At 41.0% G+C, this 17,384-nt stretch overlaps 1 protein-coding gene across 4 annotated transcripts in view; it reads left to right on the top strand.

The window, feature by feature from the left end:
* The window catches only part of LOC147417556 (uncharacterized), a 116,505-nt gene that overhangs the window by 46,549 nt on the left and 52,572 nt on the right, over positions 1 to 17,384 (top strand). For all 4 annotated transcript variants that reach the window (XM_086507203.1, XM_086507202.1, XM_086507200.1 and 1 more), the window contains exons 7-8: positions 71 to 233; positions 318 to 443. In XM_086507203.1, coding sequence (XP_086363329.1) covers positions 71 to 233; positions 318 to 443 — 289 coding nt within the window. The remainder of the gene's footprint in view (positions 1 to 70; positions 234 to 317; positions 444 to 17,384) is intronic.

Here is a 17,384-nt window from a genome sequence, read left to right as displayed (position 1 = left end):
CCTTGATGTAAAACAACTCAATATGTGAAGAGGTTTCTGCTACCTGTGACTGTGGTCTTATCATTTTCAGAGATAAAATAAAGATTTTTGCCTCAGAGCATTCAATGTATGAACCTTTTGGTGTGGATGTGTTTATATCACCCAAGAAAATTAGCCATATAGCTCGATATGTGGAGCTTCCAGTTTGTAACAAGGTTGGAGATCTGCCATCACTACTTATTCTTAACATTCAGGTATATGCATGTCCTTGAATAAGAAGTTTTTCACTGCTTGAATTATGTCACTGGGAGGTTTCATCCCAGAAGTATCTTCTGCAGATTCCAATGTATCCTGCTGCCATTTTCTTGAATGAGGTTGATGGAGAGGGTTTAAGCTTAGTGTTTTATCACAAGCTTTCTGAGAAACAGGCAATGGTCCCTTCTTACTTTCAAGAGATGTTTCTGGTAAGACTCTCTTCTGATCTTGTTGATATTCACATTCTTGGTCCTCTCGACTAACACTCTATAGCACTGCTGAACATTTTGGAGTTGTGGTTTATAGAGTCCTACTTGAATGCATGATGCTCTTTATGCTATTGAATTTATTTCTGTTTATGCTGTACTTCGAGTGTACATTGTGACACTAATATGTTTGCAAGGAAGAAGGATGTTTCTAGAGTATCATTTGTAAGGTTATATATATTTTTTCTTATAAACAAAGCAATGTACTCCGTCATTTTTTAAACAAAGTTAATTGATAGAAACAAAGAACATGGTATAGAAACAAAGTTAATCGATTGTAAAAAGTAAGTCAAGACTTCCAATTAGTGAATGATCTCTATACAAACTTGCCCCTACTTTTCAGCACTGTGAATCATGACATGAGTAGAGTTGTCGTGGCTATTAAAGGTATTGATGTATCATTTTTTCTTTAATGGACAAGCAGTGTAGTTGAGATTGCACATTGTTAAAGTTTTATATATGGTGTTTCATTCGTTTGTTAATGCTTCATTCCAGACCTTTACTTTGTAGAACGTGAATTTTATAATGTAGATTATTTTTAGTAATCAAGCAATTGCACCTTTGTCATAGGTCTTTGTTGCTGCTGCCTATTCTAGGTCTTTATGCTGGAAAACCTCATTTTAGTCTGTTGCTTCTTTTAGGGTTTAAAATAGTCGTAGTGTTGCTGTAAGAGTTTGATATATCAAATAAATTTTGTCGCTTGGTCTTGGTGTGAATGACGATAAAGTAGAGGTTTACTAAACAAAAGATGAGTTGAAACCAGGTTATGATCATTTGCGTATCTTTGGATGCAAGATATATGCACATGTGCCCCAAAGAGATTTGGAAAAAGCTAGACCCAAAGTCACACAAGTGTCTTTTCTTGGTTATGATACAAATGGAGAGATCGGATATCATTTCTTGTACCCATTGTCAAGAAGTATGCAGTGCGGCTAGGGAAGCGCCGGGCCTTTGACTGCGAGGGTTCGTAGCAAAATCAAGCGAATCACAAAGCAAAAGACACACTTAAAATGAACAAAACTCCAGCCATAAAAGCTTCACTTTATAAAGAAGCCAAGATCAACTCAAAACTCTTGTGTGTATGGTGATCCGGTGTAGCCCTCGCTCCCAATTGCATAGATACAGTGCTTGTTTGCCCTATCGAAAACCCTTTCTTCCTCCAATTCTTCGTCTAGGCCATTTCCTGGGAGCTTCAACACCTCCATAGACAAGCCCACACACCTTCTTAAAGAGAGAAAACCCTAACTGGAACCCCTACACACTCCAATACAAGGTAGGAACAATGCGAGATTGCGCTAACACACCATAGAAGAAGTCTTTGTATCCTTTCTCAAAGAGGATTTCTTTTTTCTTCTAATAAGCTCCCCACTTCCTTATAGTCACGGCACCATGAGTAATGTGGCGGTTTGATTTAATTTTGGCTATTTTTGGGTTCTTTTCGATCATCTTATGTAATAACCCAAAAACATCCTTTTTTGTCTGTAAAAAGCCCAAATGAGTTGGGAAAAATCCCTAAATTTATGGAAACATTCCCCTGGGCTCAAATTACATGCCGAATCTCATTTTCCCACTTAGCAAGCACTTTAGATACATCGTTTACGACTTCGTATGAACCCTTCTATTTTTAGACGAGATTGTCCGCATTGAACTTTCTAGGCAAAACGAGTGTGCCATCTTGATGCAGTTGATACATGTACACTTCTAACCCAAATTAAGCATGTTTTATTAACATGCCATTGTGCCATGTCGAGGTCCTACCCTCCCCGATAAGGTATGTACACGACAATAAACATGGTAACTGTTTTCAGTCAGATAACATTTATGCAATTTCATCTTCACTTTGCATAGATTTAGATCCATCATCTCCTTGACTTGCTTGTGCATTAAACGGATTAGCATCCTCTCTTGTTTTGAACAATTTAATTCCTTTTCCCGCAATGGGAATTCTCAATTCTATCCCATCTAACTCAAGCAAGGTATAACTTGCATTTCCATGCATATGCTTCAACATAAGGACCAAACCATCTTTTTGCAAGCTTCCTTATTGTTGAGTATTTGTTATCAAGGCTACTGTCATACAACAACACCCAATCACCTTCCTAAATATCTTTTGGCTTGAGTCTATGCCTCTTATCAACCTGTCTTTATTTTTCAACATTGCATCTTTCAATTGTGATATTGCAAGCTCAATTTCTTGAGGCCTTCTTTCTAATTACTGTATTCGCAAAGCAAGGTCTTCCCTACTCATTCCATCCTCCCAAGGCAACACATTCCACCTAGGAATTACATACTCAATTGGCATTACAGGCTTCTTACTCGTTAACTCAATAGGTATATAACCAATGATTGAGCTATGTGTTGTACGATCAACCCATAAAGCATAAGGCAAACCCTAGGCCAAATCTTTAATGATAGGAGAATGTTCACACTCAAATTTTCCATTCCCTTTAGGAACGTAAGCAGTATTGAGAACAAGTTTGATGCCCAATGTGGAAAAGAACTTCCTAGTGTCACAAATTGCTGACGTGTCAAGCCACTGAAGAACGGAGCCGACTTGCAGATCCCGGCCGAGGGGCCTTAACCCTAGAAGCAGCAGAAGAAGTTGAAGTTCACCAACTTACAGATCCATGCCGAGTGGGTCTATTTTTAAAGAAGTTCCCACCGACTTATGGGACCCCGTCCGTTGGGGCCCAAGTGACCTAGAGAGAATAAATAAAGCAGGATCCACACACGCACAGAAGGACTTGCGCATTCAGCTGATGACGTGGCAACATGCTGTACGGATTTCCGCGTTTCACGTTGACTTTGCTAACGTGGAAGCCTGTACGGATTTTCGTGATTTACGTTGGCTGATTTTCAGCGTCAGCTTTTGGGCCAGTTGCTTTTGAGTTTCAAGCTTTTCATGTAAATTGCTTTTCAAGGCCAAGGGCTTTTAAATAAGTGCAGAGGGCTCAAGTCTTTGGCATGCTTCAGTGAGAAGGTGCAGAGCGCGAGTACCGGCATTGTACTGAGATCAAGTAACATAAAGAAATATTAAAAGGGGTGCCAAGGTTTGGGCCGAATACTCTCTGGGGTCGAATTCCGCCACTCCGTGTCGCGTGTGCTCTCTCTCTTTCAGTTTCAATTGTTATTGAAGTGCTAAAAGTCTGTTCAGTATGTTCTTTTCTATGCGCACGTGGTGCTCGTCTTGTGACACTTGGCTTCCTCAACATCCAACTCGCCCCTATCTGCTGCTATTTTCCCAACACAGCCACGGCGACAAGTTAACATCTTCAAAGAGAAACTTACATACTATCTCCGTAGTCTTTGTCCTTAATGCACGACCTTCCACTTGGTTTGACAAATCTTCTATTGCAAGAATTATGTATCTCATAAAATAACCAGACCTACCACCAATTTGTAATGCATGGTTAATGGATACATAGGGTACAACCCATCACAATACCTTACATTTGAATACATTTCATATGCTACACAAGACTCCACATATTAGATACATCCTTGTACATTCTTTTCCACTTATACCTTTCTTTCAGTTTGGCAAAGGTTGTCCGTACACCTCGGTGACCAGCCCATATACTCTTATGAAACTCCTAGACAAGCTTCATTTGAGTGTTTTTGTCGCATACTACCCTTTTTGAAATTCCATCCTTGTACATTCTTTTCCACTTATACCTTTCTTTCAGTTTGGCAAAGGTTGTCCATACACCTCGGTGACCAGCCCATATACTCTCATGAAACTCCTTGACAAGCTTAATTTGAGTGTCTTTGTCGCATACTACCCTTTTTGAGATTCCATCTTTTTGTTTTGGATGCTTCCACAAGTATTGATTCTTCAAAAAGTACCCATATGCGTTTCTTTTTATCCTCTTGAATTCCTATTCAGACCAATCTTCTTTCTTTTGCAAAGTACTAAAGTAGCGACCGATAAGCAACCATTCACCTTCATACATCTCCTATTGAAATGGATCAAGTGAGGTTGCCAAACACATTTGATTGCCCTTAGCATGAGTGATGGTGTAAAACTTTGTACCTACATCATCTTTATCAACAACCATGTTCTCTTCATCTTCATACCTTGCTCTTGATAGCATATCTATCATTCGATTACAGACTTTTGCCCTGACAAGGTAAGGTTGATATCATCCAACCTTATCAAAATCTTCTCCCAATCTCCAATACAATCTGCAATAAATTTACAGTACCCCCTCGAATTCATAGCTTCATCTTGGTCTTTTTCTTCACATCCTTTGATAGGCACATCATCAAGAAATGGCATTGTGATTTGAGGTAAGAAGTCATGTAGATCCTTATTGATCCCGTTCATCATATGTGTAACTGAATTAGTTGTTCCCTGAGGTAAGGTACACATCCTTACCAATCCCAAAGGCATTTTCATTGTTGTCAAATCTCTGCTTTCAATAGCTAGCTGAAATTGATCATACCCTGAATAGAGATCTCTTTTTGAGTAAATTGCCCTAACTGTAAATTCATCCACAACTCGCATTTCCGATAGTAACCTCGTTTACAGGCTGCATATCTTGTATGAAACTCAAGGCTCTATTCTTCTTAGGGAAGTAAACCACCTGTTTGAATATGGTATGTAAGAAGAAGGCTCCAAAATACCCATGTTAATCTTCTCATCGAGTAACTCTATTAGGTTTAGCAAATGTGCTTTTGAAGTGGGAATTGGACGTAAATTTCAAGGTACATGAGGGATAGTGAAGATCACCAAGGTGCAACGACACTAGGATCAACACATCCTAGCTCACACGACTGAAAAGCAAAAGCCTTGCCATGTCTTGAAAGCATTTTTGTAAAACACTTCTCTTTTATTGTGTTAAAAACTCCTCCAACAAACCTTTAGTTCTTTTAGAGATTCCACTGTGAACTTGTGTCTTGTTCTTTTTGGATTCTTGAAATTTGGCAGCAAAGAAGCGTCTTTTAGCTTCTCCCTGGAATCTGGTGGTAAATGCAAGGCCACTGGTCTTATTTTCTTTGCCACAATTTTGTACTTGGTCTCTACCTGCACTTCCTGTTCTTCATTGACATTGAATCCTTCCTTATTCTCAAAAACCTCAATAATTCGTACATTTGCAGAGTGCACACTTCCACAACTTAGCTTCTATATGGCATCTTAGAATCCATTACAGCCTCCAGCTCATACATAGTATCAACATAAGAAACCTGCTGAAAGAACTTTGAAATACATTCACTATCCTCTATAAAATTCATTTTTTTCATATCATTTTGTACATTATATACATGTTGACGTTAGTTTCTCTTCATATCATCAAGCTTCATGAAACATAGTGACCCATGCTCCCTTGAAAACCTTTAGTGAAAGCTTCTTCTCCATTTTGGGTCAAGCGAGAATCTTTTTCTTTTATTACCATTGCAATCCCGCTTCGCAATGGTACATGGCCACGTTAAGTTCTCTTCATATCATCATGCTTCATGAAACATATTGACCCATGCTCCCTTGAAAACCTTTAGTGAAAGCTTCTTCTCCATTTTGGGTCAAGCGAGAATCTTTTTCTTTTTGTACCATTGCAATCGCGCTTCGCAATGGTACATGGCCAAAGCCCCTCCTCTCCCTAGGGCGTGTAGTCCTTGAACTCTTTGTTTGCCTTAGGTAGAGGATACTCCGGAAGATTATCATGGTTCCTCTCATTATTCACACATTCTGTCAAGAATTGGATAACCCGCTTCCCATCTCTACTCTTTATCTTGGCATAAGCAAAACCATCATCCAAGACCTTTGTTTCCATGCGAATGGTTGTGATGTATGGCTGCACAAAGATAAGAGGATAAGTAGACATCTCTTGCATGAAGAAGTTTTGTTCATCTTTGACATTGCCAATGGCCACCTTCACGTTTGGACATGCCCCATAGAGATCTCCTGATGAGTTGTTGGCAACACTAAACATCCAACCATATATCAGCCACTTGCCCTTCATGTAAAGACTCTTGGACATGAGATTTATTTCGGAGCCACGATCTATGAATGCAATATATGGCTCCTCAAAGTCACCCATCTTGACTAAAGTTTCCATTGTAGCTCTTGCCCAATGACCTATAGAGTAGTTGCTTTTTGTCACAAATGGTGACGTGGCTGGCCCCCGGATACACACACAACCACTGAAATGCGTCGACAGGCTGACCTGGTAGTTGGCCAGCGGGAAAAGCACCGAAAAATGCGTTGACATGCTGACGTGGTAGGCCGTACGGATTACCACAATTTCCATTGACATGCTGACGTGGCAGTGTACGGATTTTTGGAAATTACGCTGGCTGATTTTGGGGCAGCTTTTGGATTGCTTTTAAGTTTAAGAGCTTTTGCTGCTCTTGGGTATCCCTTGTAACAATGAATGTGTCTGTTGGGTCCTTTTACCTAGAGCATCTAGACGCAAAGTTTGAATGTGAGTCCCAACAGATGCCCTTGTACTTTGCACCAAGATTCATATAAAAAGAAATAACGTAAGGGGCGCGAGTCTTTGGGGCCAATACCTCTGGGCATGGAACTACGTTGGGCCGTGTCGTCTTTTATGAATTGTTTTAAAGTGAATCTTTACTGTGTCGCGGTAGAATCTAGACTTGGGGTGTCCAAGTTTGTTACAGTGGTTTCAGAGCATAGAAAGATTCTTCTTCTACGGAGGATCCTTTTTGCAGCGCGCACAGCTTTTGTGAAAGAATTTTCGTGGCTCGACCTCGGACTTATTAGCCACTCCCACCCTTCATACATCGCACATCGGGCGTGCTTCCGTCTTCATCGCTCTGTCTTATAGGGCATAAGCCATAAAGAATCCCAGATTACACATGGGTTCTCGTGAAGAATCTGACAGAGATGACACCTCTCAGTGGGAAGGCAAAGCAAAGTTGAAGATCCGGCGCGAAAACTGAAGAAAAGAATGAAGATTTGGCCAGAACAGAGTACAATCGTCACCTGTAGATTGGCATATGTGTGAACAGATTGATTAAGTACTCCAGGGAGTTGAGATTGGCGAGACACCTAAAGAATCACCCGATTGATAAGATTTACTCGAGATGGCATGTAGCCATTGCTTCTCCTCTTAGGTAGGGAGGAAAGTCGAAAGGACAGACAAGTGTAGAAAAGCGGAACTTGTACACGCAGAAAGAGGTGGACTAGAACTCAAAAGACCACTAGAAGATAAACTTGAGAGTTACAGAGCAGCAATCGAGTGCGGAAGAAAAGGAAAGATGAAAGCAGAACTGGTATCACAGTGAGTGGGGCCCGAACCGAATCGGATCAACGAAAGATCAAAACTGCCGCCCTTGGGGCAAAGTGAAAGATCAGGAAGCCCTCACATTTCATTTTTTCTTTGATGATGGAGCAGCCAAGGCAAACTTCTTGAATTGGCGGCTCGATTTGGAATTACGCCTGACAAACTGAGGCAGTTATAGCGGCACCGGGACGGGATGTTGCCATTATACCAATCATTGGCAAAATTCGTTTGCAATGTTAGGGGTATTTAGGGCACGAGGACTTCTACGTAATGCCCTTAGGAAGGTTGTGACATCCTCCTCGAAATCCCTTGGTACCGCAAGAACAACTCCGCGGTTGACTATCGGACTGAGAAAGCGACTTTGACAAATGAGGGGCAAAGAGATTGTACTTGATGAAATTCAGTTTCTTTACTCGATTTTTCTTGAAGAGAACTAAATGATGATTGAAGGTCGAATATGTTTGACCTCGAAAAGAAACGACAAGATTTTTCTGCAATAGAGGTTGACTGTTTTTTTGAAGGCGTAGAAAGCGAGTTACCTCCTTTACGTCGTGAAGATCACATGATTGATTTGTGGTAGTACACCACTGAACCGGCCACCTTACAGCGTTAGCCGAGGCCAAGATAAAGAAACAATGAACCAGAACAGATTTCCACATTACGAGGATCGATGATATACTCGACAGACTTCAGAATTCTACTTGCCGAATTGATATGAAGAAGTGAATTATCATCAGATTTATCATCAGATTTGTATTACTCCTCGAGACGTCTACAAGACAACTTTCAGGATGACTTTTTGGATTTTCAGGGAATACCGATCATTTGTGGGTTTTCTAGGCACTGAGGAAGGAGAAATTGCTTATACATGTGAAAAAGAGTGAATTTTTTTTCTTGTTGGAGATTCACTTTTTGGGACACATCGTCTTAGCAGGAGGAGTACAGATGGACCCGGCCAAGATTGACACTATACGTGATTGGCTTGATTTAAAGAATGTTCATGAAGTTAGAAGCTTCTTGGGCTTATGTTTTTACTACCGGCGGCTCATTCGAAAGTTTGCAGAGATCGCCTCCCCTTTGCACATTTTGACACAGAAAGGAGTCCCTTTCTCGTGGGGACTCACAGAGGTGATTGCCTTTCAGACTTTGAAAGAGAAATTGACTACGGGACCAAAATTCACTTTGCCGGATTTGCAAAAGTCATTCGAAGTATATTGTGATGCTTGTGGTCGTAGTCTGGGTGCGGTCTAATGCAAGAAGGCCATGTCATAGCCTATGAAAGCCGCTTGTTATCAAGGCCGGAATTGATAGCACAGATTTATGAGAAAGAGTTTTTGGCGGTTATCCATGCTCTTACTCAATGGCGACGTTACCTACTCACGGAGCCGATTTTACAGTCTTTACTGATCATCAGAGTTTACACTACTTCTTGTTACAGAAGCAACTTTCGGAAAAGTAGATGTGGTGGACTAACATCTTGTCACAATTTCACTTCCAGATTGTCCATGTTCAGGGACAGAAGAACTTGGTGGTAGATGCTTTGTCCCAGAAGCCACTAGTCTTGGCTATTTCCGCGATTCTTCACAGAAGCCTTGAGGACATGGTCGATCAGTATGCCACAGATCTAGATTTTTCGGATGTATTCACTCGAATACAGAATGGGGAGGTAGTAGCGGGACATTCCATATGGATGGCTATTTGATGAAGAAAACGATGTTGTGGGTTACACAACTGTTGTGGGAAAAGGTTCTAATTGAATGCCATTGTCCACCTTTTACGGGTCACCGCGGCATTGACACCACCTTGAAAGGTGTGGAGCGTTACTTCTTTTGGTTGAGACTCAAGAAGAATGTGGACGATTTTGTACGTAGTTGCTTGGTATGCCAAAAGGTCAAGTTTGACGGGCATAAAGCACAGGGATTATTACAGCCTTTACCCATTACCACCCGCCCCTGGGAAAGTATTGCTATGGATTTCATTTTTGATCTCCCAAAGACACAGAGTGGGCATGATGGCATTTGGACTGTCATCGACATATTTAGCAAGCAAGCTCTCTTTATTCCAGTGAAGAAAACAATCAAGCCGGATCATTTAGTGAGACTCTTCATTTCACAGGTTTTTCAGATTACATGGCATGCCTGAGACAATAGTCTCTGACAGAGATCCCCGAGTCACGAGTTTGTTTTGGAAGGCTATTTGGGAGAACATTGGCACACGGTTGCATTCTCGTCATCTTTCCACCCCCACAGAAAGATGGGCAATTTGAGATTGCAAATTCAGTCGTACTTGGTTTGTTGAAGTCTTCTTCTTTGGATCCGAAGACTACATGAAGAAAGTATTTGCCCTTGGTGGAGTTTGCCTACAACGACACACGGGAAAGACGCCATTTGAAGTGTTCGAGGGTGCTAAGAAGCTTCTTCAATTTCTAACCCATAAGACAAGATTCTTTTGAAGACGATTTTTGAAACAAAGTCTAGAAGGCATAGAAGGCCATCTAGCCGTTCAAAGGAGGAAGGTCGTCCTCTTTTGACAATGACAGATCAACAAGAAAACCAAAGAGTTCAAGGAAGGGAGTCAGGCCAAGACACCCATTGAGCCCTTGAGTTGAACAAGAGTTTGATGTCGCCTTCTCTGGAGCGTGGTTCTTAGAACATTCTAGGGAGCGAAAGGCTGCATCTTACTTGAAAAGAACGATGAATATGCAAGAAATGTCGTTATGCCTTGGCATCACATGAAAATGATTGAGAAAGATACATTGGATGACTACTGCTAGAGATTTTGAAATACTTGTCGAAGATTCGGCTATGATTCGCTAAAGAGACTCAAGACTATGCTTTAAACCATAAGTCTGACTCCATGGGACACGACTAAGCAATGATTTGGAACGCATGCCGGCTCATTGACTTATGCGACGGACAGGAAAGTATCGATAAGGCAAGAGTCTTCCAGTGAAGAGAATGAATCAAGGGAACCAGATGATAGCTCATCACAAGATTTTGGCGAATCAGAGGGTTCCGACGAACTAAGGAAACCAAATGCAAGTTCATTAAAGGATTCCACAGAAAGAGGAATCAGATGATAGTGCGTCTTAGGGTTTCGATGATTGACTGTGACGTGCCAATGGACAAGGAAGCAAAAGACGCTACCCGCAAGTCCATGGCACAAGGAAAGAAAGGCATCAATTGGTAGATCAGAACATTTCGCAGACCCAAGATAAGATTTTTGAAGCCGACCGGTACACGAGGGACTTGGACACTGGTTTTGCCAAGGTCTGGGAGGCTTTAGAGAAATCTCAAGAAAGACATAAGAAGGCAGCAGATCGATATCGTCACGATTTGAAATTAAAGGAGGATGATTGGGTGCTCTTACGTTTTGAGAAGGCATGCCTAAGAAAATGAAAAGGAAAGGAGCGGCTTTTTCCAAAGCTTGGCATGAGGTATTATGGCCCTTTCCAGATAAAAGAAAAGATAAATGATGTCTCCTTTAGATTGAAGCTGCCCGATACTTGGAAGATTCACAATGCTTTTCATGTGAGTCTCTTGAAGCCTTTTAAAGCCTTCATGTGAGTCTCTTGAAGCCTTTTAAAGTCGATTTGCTCGATCATGGGGAGCCAGATGAGCAACCCGAAGTGGAGGAAAGCGAGGAGATACTTGTTCCAGAACAGATATTGGCATACAAGGATAGAAAGATAAAAGGTAAAGTGATTAGGCGGTTTTTGGTTAAATTCAAGAACTATCCTACATTGGATGCGAAGTGGATGGAGGAGGAGGACCTAGCAGATACTCCTCAGGTTTTGGAACTTTACCTTGAAGCATTCGGTTTAGCATAGTCTACTCGGATAGAACTCCGATTTTAGCATGGTGAATCTAGTGCAACGAGCTTGCACAAGAGAGGAGTCGCTCCACTCCTTTGTCAACGGATTACCCCGATTTTTGATATAGTCACTGATGTCCCTTTGGGTTTCAGGGATATTGCTGGGCTGACAGTATTGTGCTGTATGACTTTATGAACTGGAATTCCCGAAAATGATACTAATTGATTTGTACTTGTTTGAGTGCAAGAATTGAAAGAAGAAATGACTGCAACATTTCGGTCTCATAAATCTCTATAGACATGATTGCAATAAGGATTAGTTAATCAGGCATCCGTGAGGTTCGGAATGGATCTAGATGCGATTACTAAATATGTTGCCGATTAATCATGGTGTGAGATTTGGAATGAATTTGAATGTGGTTTGCCATGTGATGTCCAGTGATGTGATTGTCGATTTGTACAAGTGCTAGATGCGTTGTGTCTAGTGCGCCGGTACTAACAGTCAGTGTCTACTAAGACAGTTTATGGCCTCTGTCTGTTTTCCAGGCGTAACCGAGGGCGATTACAATTCTTTCAAGAGGGGGTATGTCACAAACTGGTGAAGTTGGTTGGTCCCCGGACACACACACAATGATTGAAATGCGCCAACAAGCTGACGTGGCAGCTGGCCAACGAGAAAAGCGTTGGAAAACGCGTTGACACGGGTCGTGTCGTCTTTTGTGAAATGTTTTAGAGTGAATCTCTGCTGTGTCGCGGTAGAATCTAGACTTGGGGTGCCCAAGTTTGTTATACTTTTATGTGAGGCTTCTTCATTATCGCCATCCACAAATCTAACATGCATATCTCTTCCAGAAGATTGGTAGCATCGGACCACATCGTTATCACATTCTTTCTCTTGTACATGTATCCCTCGTGCCTACAATGACTTTCCTTCACCCTGTAATTGTAGAGGAATAGACTCAATGAGAGTTCGGCTCTTTCTTTTTATGATATCTTCATGGACTCATGCTTAGCCATGCCAACCCAAAACAAACTCAACTTTACTTCTCAAAATTCTTTCTTCCAATATTTGTTTTAAGTTTGTAGTAGCTTCAATATCAAATTGTAATTTGTAAGTAGGGCCTTTCAGTTTTGCTTTTCCATGCTCTTTCTTCTTTCCTGGAGATACTTCCTCCGTTGGAACCTCAAGAGGAGGAACGTGAGGTGAAGCCTCATGAGAAGATCTCGGGTCCTTCCTCCTAACTCTTGTAACCCTCTTTGAAGTAGAGGGTCCTTCATCCCCATTTTCACGTCTACGCTTCTCTTCGACAATTGCTTCCAAGATAGTTAGGTACATAGTGTTCGGTACAAATTCGGTACGTAAGGTATGTAGTATAGAATGGATTGAGTTTTTAGGTACGTAAAAATTCGTCCTTTTTTTCACAAAGCCTAAAACTGAGAGTACTTTGTACATTTACTTATGTATTCACCAAGACTTCAAATAAAGACTAGCAAATCAACAGTACACCGTTACAAATACCAAAAATGGAGTCCACGACTCTAACTGAACAATGAAAAGGCAAACTTGAGATTAGCTAACCATTGATCAATGTCTACAAACAAATAGTATTAGATGTCTGCTATCATGGTCACATAAAACTAAGAGCATCAAAATAAATACATAATGAATCATGAAAAAGATAAATCCAAGACTGAAGTCTGAAGTCTCGACTCTAATAACCAGTAAGCACTAAAAACCGCACACTCAGCTGAAACAGGGCTGAAATAGGACTGAAGATGATGATGATGACTGAAATCGGTTGAAATAGGATTGGGGGACCCCAAAAAAAAAAAAAAAAAAAAAAACGTGTGCGGAACCTACTGAACCGTACTGTACGGATGTATGGTACGGATAGAATCCGTACGTACGTACGGATGCAACCTTGATTGCTTCATTGTTATGACACTTGGCAAGGTAGATATGCACTGACAAAGAGTCCACAAGATCATCCAACCTGCCGTGTGGCTTGTGCAATATTAACTTCATGTAACACCTGTTTAGTTACCATCCCTTTCTTAGCTGACGCCACTGCATACGGCCACAAGCCATCGACCTCATAAACATCATGAATAGGCCTTGACCTTTCTTTGAAATTGGCTCTATCTTCGTCCCATAGGTAGCGGCCTCCATGTAGAGATGGCATGATTGGTCTCCATATCCTTCATTAACTTCCGCATCACTCTTTTAGTTCCTAATGGGATGCTTGTCTCTCACAAATGGATCTTCCTTTTCTTAAAAAACACAAGATTCCTTATCAAAGCATCACTGAAGCTATCATAATCCCCTCTACCATGGTTTGTGCTATCACACCATATACATTTGTGCACAAGCGCTTCTTTACTTTGGGATTTCTATTCAAAAGATTGTCCTTTCTCTTCAAGCTTGACCAACTTCAATTGCATTTCACGCATGTGCTTAACAAGCTCATCAAGCCTAGAATTATCACCTTTTGGAGTCACAATAGCAGGCTTTGTTGGGATCTCAGGCATGCTAGAGGCACCATTCACCACCATCTTGTTTCTACATCGTTGCCTCTTAGCAAGCAATGAGACTACATCCTCAACCTCTTCACACTCTGCCTTTAAACCCTGTTCTGTATTCTTGTCTTCTAATAGTAGCTCTAACTTTTCTTAGAGTTCGAGTCCTGCAGCTTGAAGAAACAATTCATTCTTCCGAGTGTCCCACTATCCAAAGTATTTCGCTTTGTTCTTGACAGTTGAGAATAGCGTCACTCAAACCCCCTCAATAGTTCAATGATAGAAAGCCCTTCTTTTGGCTTGGAAACCCACTCTAAGAAAGTTTGTTTTGTAACCCTCTCAGAGTCTTCCATGAAGAGTTCTTCCTCTAAGGCCAATTTGAATTTTTACCTGATTCCCCTTACATGCTCTCTAATGTCATGGACCACAACAAGCTCGAAACTTCGAATCATCTCTTCCTCTGGTACTTGCTGTAACTTCATCTCCTTCACATAACGACAAAGATATTTTGTGACATGTTTCCCTTCAAATTGATCCATTTTATTCACAATGGATTGAAGGGCTTTGATTATTGACATCTCCCTTCTTTTTGCAGGTTGTTGGTGTTGCATAAACATAGCAAATGCTTGAAACATTTGCATTGTACCTAGGTCAAAAGGCATCCCCTATTGCTCTTGTTGCTCTGTAGCTTTGAAGCTTTGTGTTGAGACCTTCAATAAGGCTTTTGAACCCTCACCCTAGCTTGCTTCGCATCATGCTCACTAAAAATCCGTCAAGAACTATGCAGTGTGGCTGGGAAAGCGCCGGGTCTCTAATTGTGAGGGTTTGTAGCAAAATCAAGCGAATCTTATACGATTCGAAGCAAAAGAGATACATTTAAAATCCAGCCATGGAAGCTTCACTCTATTAAAAAGCCAAGATCAACTCAAAACTCTTATGTGTGTGGTGATTTGGTGTAGCCCCGCTCCTAATTGCACAGATCAATGTCTGTTTTCCCTATTGAAAACTCTTTCTCCCTCCAATTCTTTCATGGAAGCTTCAGTTCCTCCATAAACAAGCGCACATACTTTTTTTGAAGAGAGAAAACCCTGATTGGAACCCCTAAATTCGAATACAAGGTAGCAACAGAGCGGGACTGTGCTAGCACACCATAGATGAAGCCTGTATATCCTTTCTCAAAGTGGCTTAAAGTGTTGATCTTTTTTCTTCTAATAAGCTCCCCACTTATAGTCATGGCACCGTGAGTGATGTGGTATTTGGACCCATTTTTGGCTATTTTGGGTTATTTTTAACCATTTTATGGCGTTTTTTAGCCTAGAAAATGGCCTTTTGGCCCGTAGGAAGCTCAACATCGTTTACAGCTATGTATGAAACCTGCTATTTTAAATCGTCCGCATTCAACTTTCTAGGCGAAACGACTGTGCCAGCTCAATGCTCTTGACATATGTACACTTCTAATGTAATTAAAAATGTTTTATTGTGAGGATCCGATCCTTTCTGTAGCACAAATAGGTTCTCACGGAGAATCAGACAGACGACACTCCTCCGATTGTTAGTGTGCGGGGAGATGAAGAGAAGCAAAATCCCAGCATGCAAAACAAAGAAAATTAATGGAGATTTCAATGGGAGTAGGCCTTTTTCTGAGGAGTAGGGAGCAAATTTTCGACGGGGAATCTTGACACAGTGAGGTACAAAGTTCAAACGTCAATCACAAGTTGACATGTGTATGCAAAGATTGGTCAAGTACTCCAAGGATCCTAAATATGTGAATCACCTAAAGGATTACCCGCTTGACAAGGTTCACTCCAGATGGCTAGAGCTATGCATTCTCCTCGCAAGTCGGTAATGAAGAAAAAAGCAAAACCTAGTACAGAAAAGCAAAGTTTGACGAAGCGCTTGAAAAGAAGATAAATCAATCAATGAAAAGCCTAATTTAGCACACTTGGAAGAAGAGCAAATTAGTAGATTTCCTCGGTTATTTGGGCCGAAAATCAACTTTTGAGGTGGCTAGTAGATCTAAGAAGCGTGTTCATTTCGAGGATGACCCAAAATTTTCTTCGCCTTCAGAGAGTTACTACAGTTCATCATCCTCTAGTTACAGTGAGGATGAGAAAAAGCGGAAGAAGCGGAGGAAAAGCAAGAAAAGCAGATTCTTGATAAAGTGTACAAAGCATAGAAAGCTATCTAGCAGTTTAGAGGAGGAGATCTCATTCTTTCTTGACAGTTCAGAGAGCGAGAAAAAGAGAAAGAAGACTCAAGAGTTCAAGAATGGAACCTTGAATTCATACAACAGTTTGGCATCGCCTTTTCGGGAGGTCGTTTTTCGGAAGCGAAGGTGGCATCTTACTTGTAGGGAAAGCATAGACATGGTGGTCTACTCTGTTGTTGCGTGGGGAAGCATCTAATTCAAGAGAATTTTCACTTCAGCTTGGTTAACGGAAGAATATGAAGAAGATATCATCATGGCTTGGCATCATGTGAGAGTGAAGAAGGAAGACACTTTGGATGACTATTTCGAGAGGTTTTGGAATATTGTTTTGCTCATTGACCTATCCTACGGACAAGCCAATGTCCACCTCAATGGGACAAGAGTTCTCAAAGGAAAAGAAAGAATGAAGGGAACCAACAGATAGTTCATCAAAGAGTTCCAAAGAAGCAAGGGAATCAACTGATAGTTCATTAGAGAATTCCGAAGATTCAGATTGATGTCCCAGTGGACAAGGGAGGCTAGGACAACAACCAAGATGTCCTAGGGCACAAGAAAAGAGAGCAGAAAGGTAAGCTAGGTCCACCGATAATTAAGTCAAGGACACTTTTGTCTCTTGGATGCAAACTGGATGGGGGAAGAGAACCTCGCAAATCTTTGAGATGTATCTTGAGGCTTTTTGATTATTAGCAGTGTCTTTTTCGAAAGTTACCAATGAATCAACAGCTTGAATATGGTGCAGTGCACTATGGTGCAGTGCGCACTGCACAAGAGGAGAGCCACTCCACTCCTTTGTCACATATTGCCTAGATTGAATAAAGTCACTAATTTCTGCTTGAGGGATATTGAGAGGCTGACAATATTTTGCCGAATGACTATAAAAATATGTACATTGAATTGGAAATTTCCTAGATTGAACTCATTACATGTATTGTTAGAGTAATGTAAAGGAAGATGAAATGTCTACAATATTCTGTCTGATGAATGACTTGAAGTTAGTGCATTTAGACATCTGTTAGAGATCAGTGAGATTTGGATGCGATGCCTAAGTGAATGTATTCTAGTGCATCACGATTTCTTTTGGATCAGTCTCTTGTGAGT

The sequence above is a fragment of the Adiantum capillus-veneris genome, chromosome 30 (assembly GCF_014529385.1).
Source record: "Adiantum capillus-veneris isolate H3 chromosome 30, ASM1452938v2, whole genome shotgun sequence".
NCBI classification, from domain to species: Eukaryota; Viridiplantae; Streptophyta; class Polypodiopsida; order Polypodiales; family Pteridaceae; genus Adiantum; species Adiantum capillus-veneris.
The sequence above is the reverse complement of the archived record's forward strand: the minus strand, read 5'-3'. Positions and strand labels throughout refer to the sequence as shown.